Source organism: Myiozetetes cayanensis, unplaced genomic scaffold (genome assembly GCF_022539395.1).
Source record: "Myiozetetes cayanensis isolate MyiCay16 unplaced genomic scaffold, myiCay2020 scf16, whole genome shotgun sequence".
Lineage (NCBI taxonomy): Eukaryota > Metazoa > Chordata > Aves > Passeriformes > Tyrannidae > Myiozetetes > Myiozetetes cayanensis.
The window spans coordinates 18,107,415-18,124,872 of NW_026087270.1; the positions used below are offsets into that span (position 1 = coordinate 18,107,415).

The 17,458-nt window shown below is 45.4% G+C and overlaps 2 protein-coding genes across 4 annotated transcripts; one reads left to right on the forward strand and one right to left on the reverse strand.

Annotated features, from left to right (window-relative positions):
- Nucleotides 1-449: 449 nt before the first annotated feature.
- Nucleotides 450-11,418, reverse strand: DNAAF1 (dynein axonemal assembly factor 1). The gene is given in 14 exon segments (XM_050311515.1): nt 450-950; nt 1,230-1,584; nt 2,702-2,770; nt 4,708-4,802; nt 5,365-5,625; nt 6,109-6,323; nt 6,842-6,963; nt 7,208-7,374; nt 8,107-8,328; nt 8,922-9,013; nt 9,791-9,926; nt 10,394-10,528; nt 11,141-11,324; nt 11,326-11,418. Coding segments are annotated over 14 exon segments (2,244 nt in total). The 3' UTR covers nt 450-852.
- Nucleotides 11,419-11,423: 5 nt separating this feature from the next.
- Nucleotides 11,424-16,682, forward strand: HSDL1 (hydroxysteroid dehydrogenase like 1). 3 transcript variants are annotated; one of them, XM_050311517.1, is made up of 5 exons: nt 11,424-11,525; nt 12,267-12,499; nt 13,107-13,552; nt 15,267-15,494; nt 16,397-16,682. In XM_050311517.1, the coding sequence occupies exons 2-5, from the start codon at nt 12,280-12,282 to the stop codon at nt 16,496-16,498; spliced, it is 996 nt and encodes a 331-aa protein (XP_050167474.1). In that variant the 5' UTR covers nt 11,424-11,525; nt 12,267-12,279; the 3' UTR covers nt 16,499-16,682. The 3 variants fall into 3 exon arrangements, with proteins under 3 accessions (XP_050167474.1, XP_050167473.1, XP_050167475.1); XM_050311516.1 differs by lacking the exon at nt 11,424-11,525 and adding an exon at nt 11,758-11,828; XM_050311518.1 differs by lacking the exon at nt 11,424-11,525 and adding an exon at nt 11,862-12,103.
- Nucleotides 16,683-17,458: the final 776 nt, after the last annotated feature.

A 17,458-nucleotide genomic window follows, 5' to 3' on the forward strand; every position in this document is an offset into this window, starting at 1 on the left:
AATGTATGCTTTTTTCTTGCTTTCAGTGATAAATTTCAGATTCCTCTGCTGGTGCTTTCAGCCAAGCCTGTTCTCCACAGGCCCTTGGTTCACCCTCCCGCCCTGTCCTGGAGGCCAAGGATTTTACCAGCATGTTTTAATCCATGGAAAGTGGAAAATGGCTGAAATTTAAAGCAACTGTGTTGTCTTCCCTGAGGGTTTTTACAATTATTTTGTGTCACTGTGAGATCTACTTCGCTTGCCACCAGATGGCACCTAAGCCCAGCTGACTGGAAACACATCTTTTCAACAAGCCCATAGTAATATTTTATTTCTTCAAATGTGCACATCTACAATTCTATTTATCACGAATTATTAAGGATTTATAGAAAAATGAAAAAAGACACTCGCCTAAACTTGGGTGGGGCTCAATGAAGGGAGGTCACTCAGAGCTTAGGCCATTGCTGATGTTGTGGTGGTTGTTGTGTCACAAAAACATTGTCAGCCCTTGACGATGAGGCCACCTCTCACAGGGTGTGGTTACAAGCAGAATCTTTATTTAGTTCAAATCACAGATAGTCGTAACATTTTGCTTTGAAACTACATCTGTACTGAAACCTGAGACATTAACATTTAACTAAGTAATTCCTAGAAGGATGCAAAGGCACAAGAACAGGAGCCTGGGATTTACCCTCAGAGCAGTGGTTTGCACAGCAGTGAGCAGCCTCCTGCCCCAGGAGCCGGGGGGGGTTTTGTATCTCTGGGTGGTGTCAGTTCTGATGGTCCCACTGCTGGGCTCCACACTTTGGGGTGCTCCCTGCAGTCAGCCACGTGCTGGGCTCCAGATGTGGTCCATCTTTTTTTCCAAAGGGATTAATCCAATCCACCCTCAGTGTCCTTGGCAGCTGGTGCTTCGTGGGGACATCCTTCACCCTCAGCCAGGCCCTGTGCTTCGCCATCACTGCCATTCCCTGTCAGAGCACAAAGGTACCAGACAAATAAAGCTCACTGCTGGTCCTTAATACTGAGAAAAGAAACATTTAAAACCATTTAAATGAAACTCAGCAAGAAATCCTCTGTAGAAAAAAATACCATTGTAATTCCTAATTGATTAGGATTCCCACATAAATAAAAGGAAGAGGTGATTGTAACTTAGCAATCTTCAACGAGAGCTGAACAGATCCTTACTTTTAGTGTGCATGTGCCACCCACCTTTTTCTCTGTGATTAGAGAAGTCACTGTAATCTTACCATCCTCTTCCCATGGGCTTGGGTCATCTGGTTGATGGCAGACTGGTGACAACAGCAGATGGTCCTTGGGCCCAGTGACCACCTCTTGTATCAGGGGTTTCAAGGGGGTTCCTTTTTTATCTTTGATCTCCAGGTGCCTTTCTGAATTAGCAGGCTCTGTAAAGAAGCTTTCAAGAAGGGGTCTTAAGTGCTCCTCCTCTTCATTCTCTTTATGGCTCTTACACACATTTGAAAAAATTGCTGTTGGAACTTCTTCTAGTGATTTCTCAAACATGCTTTTATTGTTTTCCTCTAATGCAGAATCGCTGTCATTTGTCACTTCAGAAATGATTTCAATCTTTGGGTGATAGTCCTGCTGTAAAGGTAGAAAAGGTAATTGAAAACATACTGTTCTCTGATATAAAAGCTGAAGGATGGGTAACTATGGCTTGGATCCATGTCACAGTTGTCAGCTGTGATGTGCTGTTCTCCTGCAGTGCAGGGAAGATGTGCTGCACCCACAGCCCTGCTGCTTTAGGGATGGCCCATGGGTTACCTGTTTCCCAGCCTGCAGTGACCAACTGACCATAAACTGGTAACAGTTCACAAAAAGATCTGGTTCAGCAGCTCAGCAGAGTGTGGGCTGCAAACCTGACTGACATCATCTGTCTTCAGCTGAGAGCTGAGCACCTCGGAGCAAGACAGCTGCTAACACACACTCCTTCACTAATCCCGTGTTCCCTTCCCTGGCCTTCTGGTAATTGGAGGCTTTGTTGGCCAAGACATTTTGCAACCCTGTTACGACTCTGTGACCCAAAGAGAAAATAAATTCCCTGCCTTATGCTGACTCTTGGAAAAGTTATCTTGGAGAGACCTGTAGGAACATGTACCAGCCTCTGCCTCCAGCATGGCCAGGGTGATTCTTTGATTGGCATGAGAGCCAAAACTGGGCTTTTAGTCTTTGTTGCCTTCTTTTGGCCCCTTCTGTTTCTGTTTCTGGGCTTTTGCCTAAAAGATTGGTTTGAGCCAAGCAAAGTGCTAATGTGGACGAGGACTGGCCTGCAGTGGAGCAGAGGAGGTTCAATCTCTCTGTGTTTTCAGCTGAAATGTCAGATTTTATTCAGCACCAGGTGCTTTGTTCTCTCTATTCAGTCCTTTGCAGCATATTAGTACTGGTAAAGTGCATTTTAAGAGTAATCTTCATTATAAATTACATGTTATAATGTTATTACTAAGAAATTAAACCTACGTAACTGGTGCATTACTTGATCTTAGGTTTTCATTCTCCTATTTTTGCTATAAAATAATATAAAAAAACAAAAAAAGATTTACAAGTGGATATGATCTGCTGAAACCATCCATTTTAGTTTATAAATGCATAACTGATTGCACCTCCCAAACCAGCATTTCACAGCTTAGATTATCCTCACTTTGCAGAACATTTGTGCATGTGTTCAGGGAAGTTTCATTCCTGGAGTTAATAGAAATGTTACCTTCTGAACAAAGATCTCCTCTTCTGGGGGAAATTCGGTTACATCTACATCTTCTAAATCAGGCAGTTCCTGAAACAATGACAGATCCTGAATCAGTGATCAGTAACCCATGAAACACGACCCCTGTGGCTCACTGGGATCTCCTCCAAGGCAGTGCTTGTCAGGGTGTGAGGCCACAGCCAGCAGCACCACACTGTGCTCCTCTCCCAGGTGTGGCTGGTGCAGCATGTCCTGCAGTCACAGTTTTATAAAAACAGCATTAAAAAAGTACAACCTAAGATCTGAGACTAATGTTAGTGGGTGGAATTTGGTGTCAATAGGAGATGAAATAGCTGTTAGTCTTGTTTCAGTCAGCAGGGTGCATTTGCAGATCAAACCAAACTCACTTACTGCAAGTTATCCTGACTTGGGTACCTGGAATGTGGTTCAAACACTGCCAAGGCATGTGCAGCAACATGAGCTTGCTTCTGCTTGACAAAGGGATGTCATAACCACCACATTACAAATCCTCTCCACTCTCCTCCCCTCTATTACTCCTGAGACCATCTACGGTCAGGAGAGGAACAAGGACAGCTCCAGAGCTCCTCACCATCAGCACCTTCCCAGCCATTCCCTGCTATGTCAGCTCTCAGACTCCTTGGAATATCTGCAGTAATGTAAGTACAGGAGGTTGGTGCTGGGAGAGGCTCTTGCTGTTACTGAACATTGCTGGAGAACAAAGCAGCAAAGGAACAGAAATGTGCATTAGTGTGTAATCTGGGCCTGCCTTTTCTTCTGTGGAATTAAAATAGCCCACTGTTTAGGAGCCTAAAAACCTCCCCTGGGTGCATGCTGGAGAGTTCTTTGTGTTACAGCTCACGCAAAGGAGCTCCCTGTGGTGCCACAGAGCACCAGGGCAAAACCAAACCCTGAACTGATGAGTTCCTCACATGGTGGGTTCCTGCAGTATCACTACAGATGTAAAGCCTTTACTGCAGACCCTGCAAGAGCTGCTTTTGAAAATAGCGTTGTTTATACTTTGAATTGTTGCCAGTTCTCTCCACTGTGTTTTTTAAACCTGTTATTAAAGACAGCCAAACAGGAGGAGGCAGCAGCAAACCCTCTACCGAAGCACTGGGTTGAGCCCTTCGGTAACGTGGCATTTTTTTCCTGGGAAATGGCGAAGATAAGAGACTTTTCTGCCAGTAGTGAGTTAACCATGCCAGGGTAAGGTATCAAAGAGCACATGAAGTGCTCTGGGAAATCCTGAGGTCAGAAGTTTGTTGTTGCTGGTTATGTCACAGTGGGGCACTGTCAGTGCAGCAGCAGGGTCCTTGTCAGGACACACTGAGCAGTTCCCTCTGCAGGGAGGTTGCATTTTTCAGTGCTATCCATGTCCTCCCAAGGGTTAAGTGTGGCAAACATGTTTAAATGTTGCATCACCAGACAGCAGTCTTAGGTAATACAGCACCATACTACAAATGTCAACTACTTATTATATACCTGAATAATCTTGCTTTTCTTGGAAATTGACCTCCAAGTTCCATACTGAGAATTAATTTATAATACTGATACTGATAGGTAACATTTCTTCCTTATGCTTTTTCGGCTATAGTTCACATTTTCAACTGCATATTTCATTTGAGTGTTGCTTAAGAGGACAAACATATCTACTAGATTCTTTTTGATGTGATTTGTTTTTAAATGAGAGCCCTCATTAACTTCTCCAGAGAAATCAAAGAGATAGGAGGTCAACTTCAGGTGATTTATAGGACAAAAGCACTTATAGGACAAAAATTTTAAGGGTAAAATGAACTTTGGAAGCAGTGGTAAATTCTTTATATATGCTGCACTGGACAGAATAAACACCTCTGCAACTTTACCTTTTGGGTTCCTTTTCCTTTTCTAATAGCAGAGCTCCCTAAGAACCTGGCCATACAGTTTTATTGGCCAGGATGTTACAGGAATGACCTTGGAGAAGACAATACCCACACGAGAACTTCCCAACATCCCCATCCAGTACATACATCAAGGTAAAGTTCCTCCAGTGTCTCCACCTGGGACTGCTCGCTTTCAGCAGGTTCATCCCCTGCAGGAGGCACGGCCTTCTTTCTTGGGAGATCTAAAGAACAAACAATCAGCTGGAGAGAACTCACTCAGCAAAAATGTCCATATTGCAAGGGCAAGCACTGCAGAACCAAACTGCTGGGGACCTGAGCACCACTGAGAATTCACAGCTGAACCCAGCACTTTGTCCTTCCATCACATTCTTGGTCTCTCTTATATCTTATATTGTATAGATTAATACTTTCATTTGGCAATAATGTATTCCACAATCTGTAAAAGCATTCTCCCAGGTGTGAAGGCACAGGACCATCTCTGGAGGGATGGCCAGCTTCTGCTGGCAGACAGACTGCACAGTGGCACTGAGGGCAGCCTGTCCTGCCACTAAACCTGGCATGGGGGAGAAGTGCAGTTCCACCTTTAAGTTGCAGAAGTTGCAGGTTAAGCCCTCAGAATTTTTTTGTTTGTTGTATTTAAAGAATATTTTATCCAGTATTGCTTGATTTGCCCTGTGGAAATCCAATGGAATGTTCTTATCTGTGCATCAGCAGAGGCTGCACTAAGACAAGAGTTTGGCTCATCACCTCTGCATCCTCAGTTTGGTTTGGTTCCTCACTTACCATCTGTCTCCTGGTTGAGATCTGCACATTTGTAAAAGTCAGGTTCCTGCAGATCCTCTTGAACTCCAGCAGGAATATTTCCAGATGTGAAATCTCTGTTATCTTCCCTATTTGGTAGAAGTGTTATCACTTCATCACTACCATCAAAACCTTCATTTTTAAATTTCTCAGTCTTCTCTTGAGCTTCTTCCTCTTCTGATACATTTGAAGGCTTTGATGTTTTAGAATTTCCATCACCATCTTCTGAATTTTCAGGTGCTCCTACAGAAGAAACAAGTTAATTAAAATTGCTAAGTCAGTCTACCACTGCTCATTCTAAATATCCAAACATTACTACCCTGGCCTAAAATATGCAGCAAAAGCTCCTGCTTTGTGTGAGCAGCTATTTGTGGCTGAGTAGTCCTCCCAAGACTGCACAATGTTGTGGGTTTTCCCATCTCAACTCCCCAGCAAATAAAGTTCCCCAGCAAAAAAAAAAATCATCTAGAGAAAACACTGTAGTGAACAACTGGCTGGTCCTCAGAGTTAACTTTGAAAAGACTCCCAGGTGACTACGTATTTAAATATAGGCTTGAGGACTTTGATGGATCAGCAACAAGTGCTGATTATCCTCTCCTTTGTGCAATTCACTTGCTTGCAGAAAAAATTTTACTTCTTAGTCAACACAAAAAACCCAGATAAAGACTCCTCTGCACATTCAAATTGAAGTGGTCAGAGACACCTCCCAAAATTGTCAGCACAAACCTTCCAGGGCATCTGTTGCATCTCCATTTCCACACCTTGCACTTATATCTCTTTCTTCCATGCACTTTTGCCTTTTATTTTCCTCTGCTTTTTGCCTGATGGCTGCTAATGCATCGATGCTATCTTGGATTTTTTTTCTCTCTCTGGTTTCCCATTTTTCCCTTTCTGCTTTCTCAGCTTCAAGCCCTCCAACAGCCCAGGCTTCTGCACAGGCTCTAATGAAAACACAAATCAGGGTAATACAGCTAGAGAAGCCCATCTTTGCAATGAGAGAGAAATTCAAAATAGCTTGAAAATAGAAAAAAAGCATTTAGCAGTGACAATCCCTTATGCAACAGGGATGAATGTTTATCTCATCCTGTATGTGGAACTGAAACAAAAACCCTCAAGATAGGCAGATGCTGGTGATCACAGCACCAGAGACTGCTCTGGGCTGGGCTTGGCTCTTCCAGACACCTGTTCAGTTAATGATGAAATCAGGATTTGCCTCTGCTCTACAGACTTGGCATAAGAGCATTCTCAAGAATCATTTTGTGAAAAAATAGATTGCTTTTTTCTAGGTATGTGAGATGTAGAACTCTGTAATACAATACCCTTGTCCTCCAAGTCTCCTTCAATAAATTATACTGGTCAGTCTTCCTTTCCTTCCATGACAGTTTTGACAAGAAATGTGTGAGGGATCATTAGCATTTGACCTTTATTGCTGTGTAATGAAGAAGGCTGTGTTTCTTACCTGTCCTTTGGGAAAACTGGTCTGTCATCCAGATATGTGAGTTGTTTTAGTCGAACAATAAGTGTTTTTCTATAATTAGCAATTTTCCTTATCACCTCGTTTCCCATCAAATTCAGCACATGCTACAGAAACAAGGGGAACAATTTTTAAAGTTGAGTAGCAAAAAACCTCCATTCTGGATATGCACTTTGCCTGTCATTGCAAAAACAAGAGGTGAATAAAACCTCCTGAGTGTTACAGGTAATCAACAAGAAATAAAATACTGGTTAATAATGATTTTTTTTAGACCAATACCTGAACTACCAAAAGCACCTCATGGGGCTCACCCACACACATGGTAGGAACCCTCAGCTGTGTCTGACTCACCAAATTAGGCATGGTCTCCAGAACAGTTACAATACTTGGGTCACTTAGGCCGTTATGGGAAAGATCAAGGACAGAAATGCTGGGGCACTCTTGCAAGTGCTGGATGTCCTCCACCGTCCTCAGCTTATTGTGAGCAATCTGCAGAGTCTGCAGCACCTTCAGACAAGCTGTGGGACAACAACAGGGCGGGGAAAGGAAAGGTAAGAGTTGTTACTTCACAGAGGGCTTCCTGGAGCAAGCGAAAAACTGCATGGTCAAACTCATTGTATTGAATTTGGAGCTTTTTTCTAAATTTGGTGTTCTGCTACATGCACTTTTTGGCTAGGCCTCCAAAGCTGCTTTCTTCACCCTGGGAAAAACAGCTATTTGGTTTTGGGATGGTGGTTGTCTTTTATTCACATTTCAAACTAATCAGTTACATAAAAGCAAGAAGCTGCCTTTCAAAATTTCCCAGTGTATGCAAGTGGTAATGTAGGGGCATTGTTTTTTACTGTCTGCTGCAGACAGAATAATCTTTTAGCAGACATAAGAGATTCAGTAATTGTGTCTGCAACTGCCAAAGCACACCTTAACTGTAAAGCAAGTAGTGAAAACTGGATTGTCAGCCTGTCTGCAACACTGATAAGACTGAGATGGTATTAAGAAGTGAGGAAAACACTACCTAATTATTCTAGGTATCCACGTGAAAGTGGTTCCTACTTTCTCATCTATTTAATTTGCAATTACACAGGTTTGACTCCTCAGCAGAAGCCCTGTGGACTTTGGTATGGGATATTGTGCAAATGCCTGCCATGAATAAAAATATCCCTTGAAACCAGTGCCACTGATAATAGCTTAGTCAGAGCTTAGGAACGTGGGCTTTGCCCAAGGTTAACACACGGTGCACCCACAGTTCTTACAGAGATTCTCAATGGTCTTAATGTAGTTGTTACTGATGTTGAGGGAGTCCAGCTTTTGCAAGGGCTCAAGGTTTTCGATTTTCTCAATTAGATTGAGTTGCAGGTAGAGGCAGCGCAGCTCTGTCTGAGCCTGCAGGTTCTCGATTTTCCTCAAGCCATTGCACTGCAGCCACAAACACTTGAGGCCCGTGTACTCCTCGAGGTTCTCCAGGCGGTCAAATCCTGCAGGAAAAGGAGGATGGAAAATGAAATGGCTGAGAGGGGCTCTCTGGAAGAGTCAGTGCCACAGAAGCAGAGCTGCTGCAGCCTGTGAGGACACTGGTGCTGAGCCCACTGACAGTGCTTCCTCTGAATTAATGCCACTGTTCCTGCCCCGTCCAGGGCAAAACCACCCCAGTACCTGTTCTGCTCTGGATCTCATGCAGCCCTCTGGATGCCAAATAACACATGGCAAAACCAAGGCCAAAGGCAGAAGGTAGCATGTCCTAAGTACATATACTTTCCTCTGAATGCAACCCAGACCAGTATTTTAAGACATTCCTCAGAGGCTATTGTTTTAGGAAAAAACACCAAAAATATGTCCCTGATTCCTACTGATCCTTTGAATGACTCCACAAAGTGAATTAGATGTATAATCAGTTTATTTTTCTACCTTCATATTGAGACATTTTGTTTCCCAATTCCAGTATTATATAAAATTATGTTTTTAATTGAAAAGAATGACTACATATCTTACTTCAGTGAGCCAAGAAATGGATTCTCTGCTAAAATGCTACTTGGAATGATAAATCCAAACAGTCATGTCCACATCTTACCTTTATAATGCAAATAAAGTGTATCATTTAAGTAGGGGGTCCAGTATAATTTCTGCTGTTTACAGATGTCCAGCAGAGTCTTTTTTGTCATTCTAAAATGATAACAGGAAGCAGAAACAAAACAAAAAGTGTTTCAGTGCACATTCTGAAATCTTTTGCTTCCTTATAGATTCCACTGCAACACAATGAATAGTTCTGTCATGCAATAGAAAGAGCTACAGTTTTCAAAACTACATTCCAAATTAAAAAAGCAGTAGGTTTTTTTAGAGTGGCTTTTCATTTCTACCTGTGTGAAGTGAGTTACCAGGCCCGCTAAAAAACAGAGTATGTAGGAAAATGAGTAGGGAATTAGAGAGTCCATCTTCCTGGACAAGAGCAGCGTGATCCTATGTTAGCTTCTGCTCCCTTCCTCGACAGCTCTTTCCTCTGTTCCTGCTTGCTTTGGTACAGGACCTCAGCCCAACATTTAATGGAATGCTGACTCTGAAAGAGCACTCAAGGAAGTTTTAATATGCAGCTGTGGCTGGCTGGGAATGCCATTAGGAATTAACACAATGCCTTGCCTGAACTGATGCTGAGAAATGGTCAGATCTACTGGCAAACAGCTACCACAAGAGTTTGCACAATTTTCTCCAGATCCACTAAATAGACTACCTCATGTGGTTAGAATGTAGTTTGCTACTGTGGCCATAAAAACCCAAACATCTGTACAGATGCTGGGAATCTCACTAATCCTGATTCATCAATTATTCTCAAGCTCATCTGCAAAATTGTTCTCCGAGTTGAGATCAATAAGCAGAGTAGCAAAACTCCCACTGACTTCAGTGCTCCAAGCTTTAACTCAAACACATCCACAAGCAGAGTATTACCTCACAGAGCCCTTCTTCTCAGCTGTCCTTTGACGGGATGAGCTGGTTACAGACTCATGATCAACGCCTGGTTTTTGTTCATTCTGTTGGCCTGCTCTGGACATGCAGTTGACAGCTTTCTCTTGAGTTTTAACATCTTTGTAGGTAAGAAAATGAGTTGCAATTTAACAGCAAGGGTAGGGAAAATGTGTCATGTTGCCAGTTACTTTAGAGAAATACTGAAGAGCACCTGAATGTGAATTTCAAGAAGAGGAGGGTTTTAACCAAGATTTTTGCTGATAATTTTAGTGAAACCTAATGTTTTTAGAAGGTAAAGTATAAAATAAGTAGTAGCAAATTTAACTGCTGAAATTTGCTATTCTATTTTTTTTTTTAGATCTGGAAGTCAAGTATTACTCACTAGTCTTAAGATTATTATAACATACAGTGGCAATAAAGTACTGGCATCAATGTTCTTATGGTCTTAGACATTTACCATGTATTATAATTAATTAACACTAATTTGTGTTTGACAAGACTCTTAACTTTGCATGTAGAGAGACTATGGTAGTGGTGTATCTAAGTCATCCCAAGCACTGTCTTTCAGCTCTTCTACAGGTTTACCCTTTGGCACTCCTTGGACGGTGTCTGCAGAGCTGCACTCCTTCACGCTGTCTTTACACTGATTAACTGCAATTTCAGTATTTCTCTCTTCAGAACCTTGCTCTGGACCTTCTAGTTGCACTTGCAGTCCGTACACTTAAAAAGAGAGTACGAACAAGGTGATTGTACCAGCTCATTTAAATAGGATTGTAACTGAAACATAATAATAATAGGGCTTATTCAATAGGACAAGAGGCAATGGGCAGAAAGTGATGCACAGGATGTTCCACCTGAACACGAGGAGGAACCTCCTTACTGTGGGGGTGACCAGGCATCGGGACAGATCACCCAGGAGGGTGCGGAGTCTCCCTCATGGAGATATTCCAGGACTGTCTGGGTGCCATCCTGTGCCCTGTGCTCCGGGATGGCCCTGCTCGAGCAGGGAGCTGGGCCAGACGCTCCCAGCCACTGTGGTCCCTTCTGCCACATGAGCTCTGTGGTTTAGAGCGCAGGCCAGCAGGGAGACTACAACACACGAAAAAGTCTCTCTCCAGCAAGAGGAGAGTAAAGGAACAGAGGTAATGGTAAAAAAAGGTACAGGCAGGTAGCAACTGAGCGCGCCTCAGTCATGGCAGGATTTCCAGGGACTTTGCTGGGAGAAAGCACAGCCTCCTGTGGCACCCAGATGAGTAGTTAGCAGACGATGTCTGCACATTGTGCTGGCCAGAGTGTCCCGAGCTGGTGCTGTCGAGCCAGCCCGGGGCTCACCTGCGCTGCCAGCTCTGCCCTCACGCTCTGTGGGGGCAGCTCCGGCCGCGCCATCGCCCGGCGGCGCCTCTGGCGCTGTGACCTCCCCTCCGCCGCCGTCCCGCTCTGCGGCGGCCGCTTCCATTCCCGCAGCCCCCGCGTCAGCGCCGGACTCACGGCCTGACTTTCGCGGTGTGGGCGAGCGGGCGGCAGGGCAGGGTGGGGAGCACAGCCCGGCAGGGCAATGGGGGAGAGCGGCCCGGCCCCGCCGCCGCCACCACAGCCGGGCCCGTCGCCATGGCGACCGCGCAACGGCCCACAAGGCGGCGCGGCCGCTCCCGGCGGCCCCGAGCGGCGGCGGGAGGGACCGGACCGGGCCTGAGGGGGAAGCGGGACCGGGGCGAGGGTGAGGAGGGACTACCGGGACACGGCCGGGCTGCGGAGCCCCTCCGGTACAGCCGGGCCCCTTGGGGGCCCGGCTGTACCGGAGGGGCCCCGCAGCCCGGGTCTGTGCGGGCCGCTGGGGTCCCTCCTGCGTGTGGCGGCCCGAGGGGTCGGGCCCTGCTCGGAGGCGGCGGCAGCGGCTGGGCTTTGTGCTTGGTTTAGAAATGCGCTACCCAGTGAAAGCCGTGAGGGCTCGGCAGGCGCGGGGTTCCGGGAGGCTGATGCGCTGCACCGCGCCCTGGTTCGGGGGCCAGCGGGAGATGCGGTGGGGAATGAAGTTCTGCCCTCAGGGCTTGCGTTGTCCTCCCCCGTGTAGCTTTTCGGCCTTGAAAGAGCCCGTTGTTTCTTTGCCTCTCAGCTCTCTCCTGCTGATTATCCTTTGCCTCTCTTGCGGCAAGTTCTTCGTCTTCCGAAATTAGTTTTGACATGTTGAGCTTCTCCTGCTTTTGCTGTCATTGATCAGTGTCATTGCAGTATAACTGGTTAATAGCTAAATCCTAGAACAAGAGCTATAGAGTACTTAAATCAATGGGGATGATGGTAGGTGATACCCAGATTTTAGCAGGCCGACATGTGGGTTTTCTGTATCAAAACAGTGCTCAGACTGTAACATGGTGAATCTCAAAGGTTATCCGTTCAGTTTGAAAAGTTTGCACGGCCCAAGAGCCAGTTGTAATTGCCTGTGTCTCTCTTTTTTTTTCAGGCTTGTGATCACCATGGCAGCGGTGGATCGTTTCTCCCTCTTGTACAGGGAGATCAGTCGTTCCTGCAGTTTCTACATGGAAGCCCTGGCTCTTGTTGGAGCTTGGTACACAGTCAGAAAGTGTGTGTCTCTGGCCTTTGACACTTACAGCATGCTTCGGTTGCATGTTATGCCCAAGCTGGGCTGTGAGGTTGATCTTGTCAAGCAGTATGGACAATGGGCCGTGGTCACTGGTAAGAGAGGAAGCGTCGTATTTACCTATGTTTATGTAGCATACTGTGCCAGTACTGTGAGACCTGTGGCTTGTGCTGCTGGGTGAGCTTATGTCACAGCCTGGGGCCTGTATTACCTCTGGTTGCAGTGGCTGTTGTTCATTGCCTTACTAGGTTCAGTTCCTCAGCATATGGACAAGCTAAGTGATTTGACTGACTGCTGAGAAAGAATTACAGCAATTGTCCCCAAAATTTACAAGGTACACCATGAACACCTGCAAGTGTAGACAGAGATGCAGATGAGATCCTTTTTTTGCTATGATATTTTCATATGTGCTGTAGTTCTTCAACACAGTTTGAGTCCTGTAGCTCTGGCATCTCTGCCTTTCATAAGATTGTGCTTTGATCTCTCTCTTGTTGTCACAGAAACTAAAACTTGTACGAGGGGGATTGCAGAAGGTGGCTGCTGACAACGTTGTCTTCAATGCTGTGGCTTTGAAATCAATGTATTCAGCACCACATGATCTCAAAAAAGAGAACAGAGCTATAATTGAAAGAAGTGTCAAAGGGAAGGCTGGGGTTGCTCTGCTTTCCCCCTCGTTTATTCTGTTGCTGTTTTCACTGACAGGGAGCACGGATGGTGTCGGGAAGGCGTACGCCGAGGAGCTGGCAAAGCGGGGAGTCAACCTCATCTTGGTCAGCCGGAGCAAGGAGAAGCTGGAGGCCGTGTCCAGGAGCATATCTGAAACACACAAAGTGGAAACAGATTTCATAGTAGCTGATTTCAGCAAGGGCCGTGAGCCTTACCCAGCCATTAAAGAGGCTCTGAAAGACAGAGAAATTGGGATTTTGGTGAATAATGTGGGAATGTTTACTGAGTACCCGGACTATTTTGCTAATCTGTCTGAGGATGTGCTGTGGGACATGATCCATATAAATATTGCTTCTGCTAACATGATGACACATATTGTGCTGCCAGGTATGCTAAAGAAGAAGAAAGGAGCAATTGTGAACATTTCTTCTATACTCTGTTGTCAGCCAACACCACTGATAACAATCTATGGAGCCTCTAAAGTAAGTTGGGGTGTAATTAATGGTATGCACTGGAAAGTACATTATAGGTTGGTTGTGGTATGGGTTTTTTTAAACACTTTCAGCAAGGATGTCAAAATACTTGAAGGTTTTTTAGGGATTTGTTTAAATACTGGAGGTGAATGATACATGTATTATGCAGTAAACTCTTCATCCTCACCAGTGCTGGGCTGTGAACCAAAGTCAGTGATGTTTGATTTTGTGTGAACTGTGGCATAACTAATTCTAGGAGAAATGTTGTTTTCCTCAGATGCACAAAGCAGAGTGGCAGAATTTAATCTCCCTTATTCAGCTGAACTGTGCAGACATACTTCAAGTCTCCTACACACCAGTATTTGGTAGCAAGAGGCTCAAGCCACCATTATGACAAGGCTGTGGCCAAATCAGGCCACTGCTTCACTGAACACCAAGGGGTGGAAGGCTTTTACACCATTGTATCATGTGTGGGGAGAAGTGAAAGGAACTTTTCCCCTGTAATTGTCCACCCTGAGAAGATCCAGTCAGTAGTGAATAGGATGGGGCGGGTGGGTGATGCTGGCAGTATGAATGCTCATGTTGGTGTGGATTTACACTGCATGATGTGCTGCTGGCATGAAGGATCTGGCCTAGATGTGGTGTCTAAACACCAGTGGTCCTTGCTCCCAGCTGTCAGTGGCAGCTGTCTGCTGCAGCCTTGCTCTTGGGATAGCTTTTGTGAGTAGAACTGCACTCTGAACTAAAATAATTAAAAAGCTTGACTGAAAGAGAAGGAACAAACCCAAACAGTACCAAAGTTCCTTTATTTAGCTGGCAGCATTAATGCAGTTCCTAGATCAGCAGTCCAGTCTTAAGCCTGGCTCAGAACACAGAAGGGAGAACAAGCTGCTCTAGCGTTCTCAGCCTCTGGGTGCATTAACAATGCACAGTGTTTGAAGTGATTGCTTTGGTTTTCCTAAATCACTTGTAAGAGCATTTGTACAAGATGATTTCCCAGCAAACTGTTGGGAAAGCCTTTTGTGAGGCAACTGGGGAGCAGAAACACGTTTGCTCACAAGCTGCTCTGTGAAATGCCCTTTGTCAGGGGTAAGTGGCTGTGTGGCAGGGCAGCAGCAGCACCGTGACATCAGTGGTGCTGCCCTGATGGGACTGAGGCAGCCTCGTCCTGTCTGATTCCAGCAGTGCCACTCACCAGTCCTGTGCTTTTGTTATTCTGGAACAGTAAAATGAGCTAAAGGAGGTAACACAGATACCCATAAACAAAGGAGGAATTCTGCATAAGGGAGTCCCAGGAAGTAACTAACCCGGACTCTGGGGAAGGCAGTTGAATGCAAAATTCCCCTGTAAATTAAAGAATAGGACTTTATTTTGGCCTTCTGACAAGGTATAGCTGTCTATAATGCCTCCAAACTAAACAAGGTGTTTGTTTTTGATGAAATAAATGTTTCTGTATTGTCTTTAAGCAGAAATTGTCAGATTTTGTTAATCAGTCACTCTGTCCTGCAGGTTACTCTACTGTGGCAGGTTTATAGCAAACAAATAACACACAGAAACGTTGATGATACTTAAAAGTGCATATTTTTATACTGTTATTGAGCTGATTTATTAAGTATGTTACAACTTCTCTGTAATTTTAATAAGACTCTGCCCTGACATTTCATTGTTTGGAAAAAAAAAAAAAAAGAAAAAAAAAGGTGTCTCTCTGCTTTTGTCTTTCTAGATGTACTTGGACTATTTCAGTAGAGCAATACATCACGAGTATGGCTCAAAAGGAATTTTTGTTCAAAGTCTAATCCCAAGCACAGTTGCTACAAAAATGGTAGCATTCAGCAGCTTTCTGTCAAAGAGATCTTTCTTGTTACCTTCTGCTGAAGAATATGCAAGTCATGCTGTTTCTACTCTTGGGTTATCCACAAGGACCGCTGGTTACTGGAAGCATGAAATCCTGGTAATGGCATTCATTCAACTATTTCATGTGGAAATATTCATTCAACTATTTGTCATGTAGAAATCAAATGTTTATTTTTTTAGGAGTCTCAATGAAAACTCTGGTCACATTCTGAAAAAGTGCAATGTGTATTGTAGGACTTCAAGACGCTGTGCCATGTTTTCTAACTAGTTCTGCTTTAGAAAATTATGCTTGGGCATGCTTATTTTTGAGATGGGAGAGCAAATCCAATTCCCACTTGAAATGTGCTGCAAAAATGGGGAAGCGACACCTTTTTATTAATGGGCAGAGAGTATCATTTCACTTGGGGTGTTGCTGACTGGCCAGCTGTCTTCTGTGAACAGAAACAGCTTTTTTCAGTCTTAATGCATGGAGCATATTTCTGTATTGGGGAAGGGTGGGTAGGGAGGATGGAATAATAGCAGTGAAAAAAACCCACATACTTTTGTTCTAATTTATCTGGAAGCAGGTTCTCCATTTGTTAGGGTTTTCATTTTTGGGGGCAGATTGTTTTATGCACAGTTCATGTATCCTGCCTGCTGATTTCCTGTAGCATGAGGCTGATAGAAGGAAGTGAAGAAGTGGGCTTTAGTCCAAAGGGAATAAAAGAGATGGGAAGAATTCTGGCAAGACGTGGCAATTAAAGCCAGTGGACAGTATTGCTGTTGGGAACTTGTCCAAACTGCTTTAGGATTTATTTGCAGAACTTTATTGTTCAGCTGTGGGTGCTCCTTCCAAAACGGCTAAACAGCTTAACTCCCAAGGGCTTGAATTTAAGGCTTAGGTGCTGATGTTCAAGCGGTTTTTGCCTTGCTTTGGCAGTGATTTGAGCCTGTTGAGTGGCATGTCTCTAACGTGTCCCTTCCTTTCCCTGTGCTGTCCCTCGCTGTGGCTCTGCACAGCTGGCGCTGGCCGAGCGCCTGCCGGAGTGGATGTGGGCACGGCTCACCCTCTACGTCACCAGGATTCTGCGCAAGCAAGCGGTGGCACCCCGAGGGAAATAGGGGCGTCCAGAGGTCCTGTGTGCCGAGTGCTGGACTCTGAGCAGCGCTGCAGAGATGTGCAGTGAACCTGGGAGGACTCACTGTGACTTACCCATACCTTGAGAAACAAGCTATGTAACCCAGACAGCTGGATCCTTTCTGTATCCTTGTATTAAAGAGCTCCTCTGGGGCGACAGAGTGCTGATGTTCTTCACTTTCTCAGTGAGGTAGTTGGGCAGGAGCAGGTACACTTTTATTTCTGACAGTAAGTGACTGTCTCTCACATGGTGCTACGTGATGTCCATTTGTACAGCTGACAGAATTTGAGAATCCTCCAAATCCCTCTGAAATGATGCTGTTCAAGAAGACAATCCCAGCCGACTGTGGGAAGCTGTGAAGACGGGGAGCAGGTGGGGAGGGGGAGCAGGGGCAGGGACCCACCATAGGGGTTTGTCTGCACCAACCCCACCTCAGCTGGCCCTGAACGCGCCTCATTGTGCAGTGTAACACCAGGGCTTGTGTGGCAGCACTGACTCCTGCTCGTTTGCAAAGGGGAGTTAAACACGGGTAACTTCAGCAGGGCCTTAAGTGAACCTCGGGACAGGTGAGGCTGTGGGATATTTCTATATATTTTCTATCCCTGTCTCCAGGACTACCCGCGTGTTCCTTGCAGCAGCCAGACCCGTCACCCGGCCCTGTCCCTGGACTCCCAGCTCCCTCATCCATCCCCGTGTCCCTTCTCCTATCCCTATCCCCTCATCCATCCCCGTATCCCCTCACCCATCCCCGTGTCCCCTCACCCATCCCCGTGTCCCCTCACTCATCCCCGTGTCCCCTCATCCATCCCCGTGTCCCCTCAGCCATCCCCTATCCCTCATCCATCCCCTATCCCCTCACTCATCCCCGTGTCCCCTCACTCATCCCCGTGTCCCCTCACCCCTGTATCCCCTCACCCATCCCCGTGTCCCCTCACCCTGTATC

What these genes read in the sequence shown, in the direction of transcription:
- HSDL1 (XM_050311516.1), top strand. Translation starts at nt 11,785, where the DNA reads ATGCGCTGCACCGCGCCCTGGTTCGGGGGCCAGCGGGAGATGCG. An exon ending in ACAATGGGCCGTGGTCACTG is followed by an intron (nt 12,500 to 13,106) that starts GTAAGAGAGGAA and finishes TTTCACTGACAG; the next exon opens with GGAGCACGGATGGTGTCGGG. An exon ending in ACTGGAAGCATGAAATCCTG is followed by an intron (nt 15,495 to 16,396) that starts GTAATGGCATTC and finishes GGCTCTGCACAG; the next exon opens with CTGGCGCTGGCCGAGCGCCT.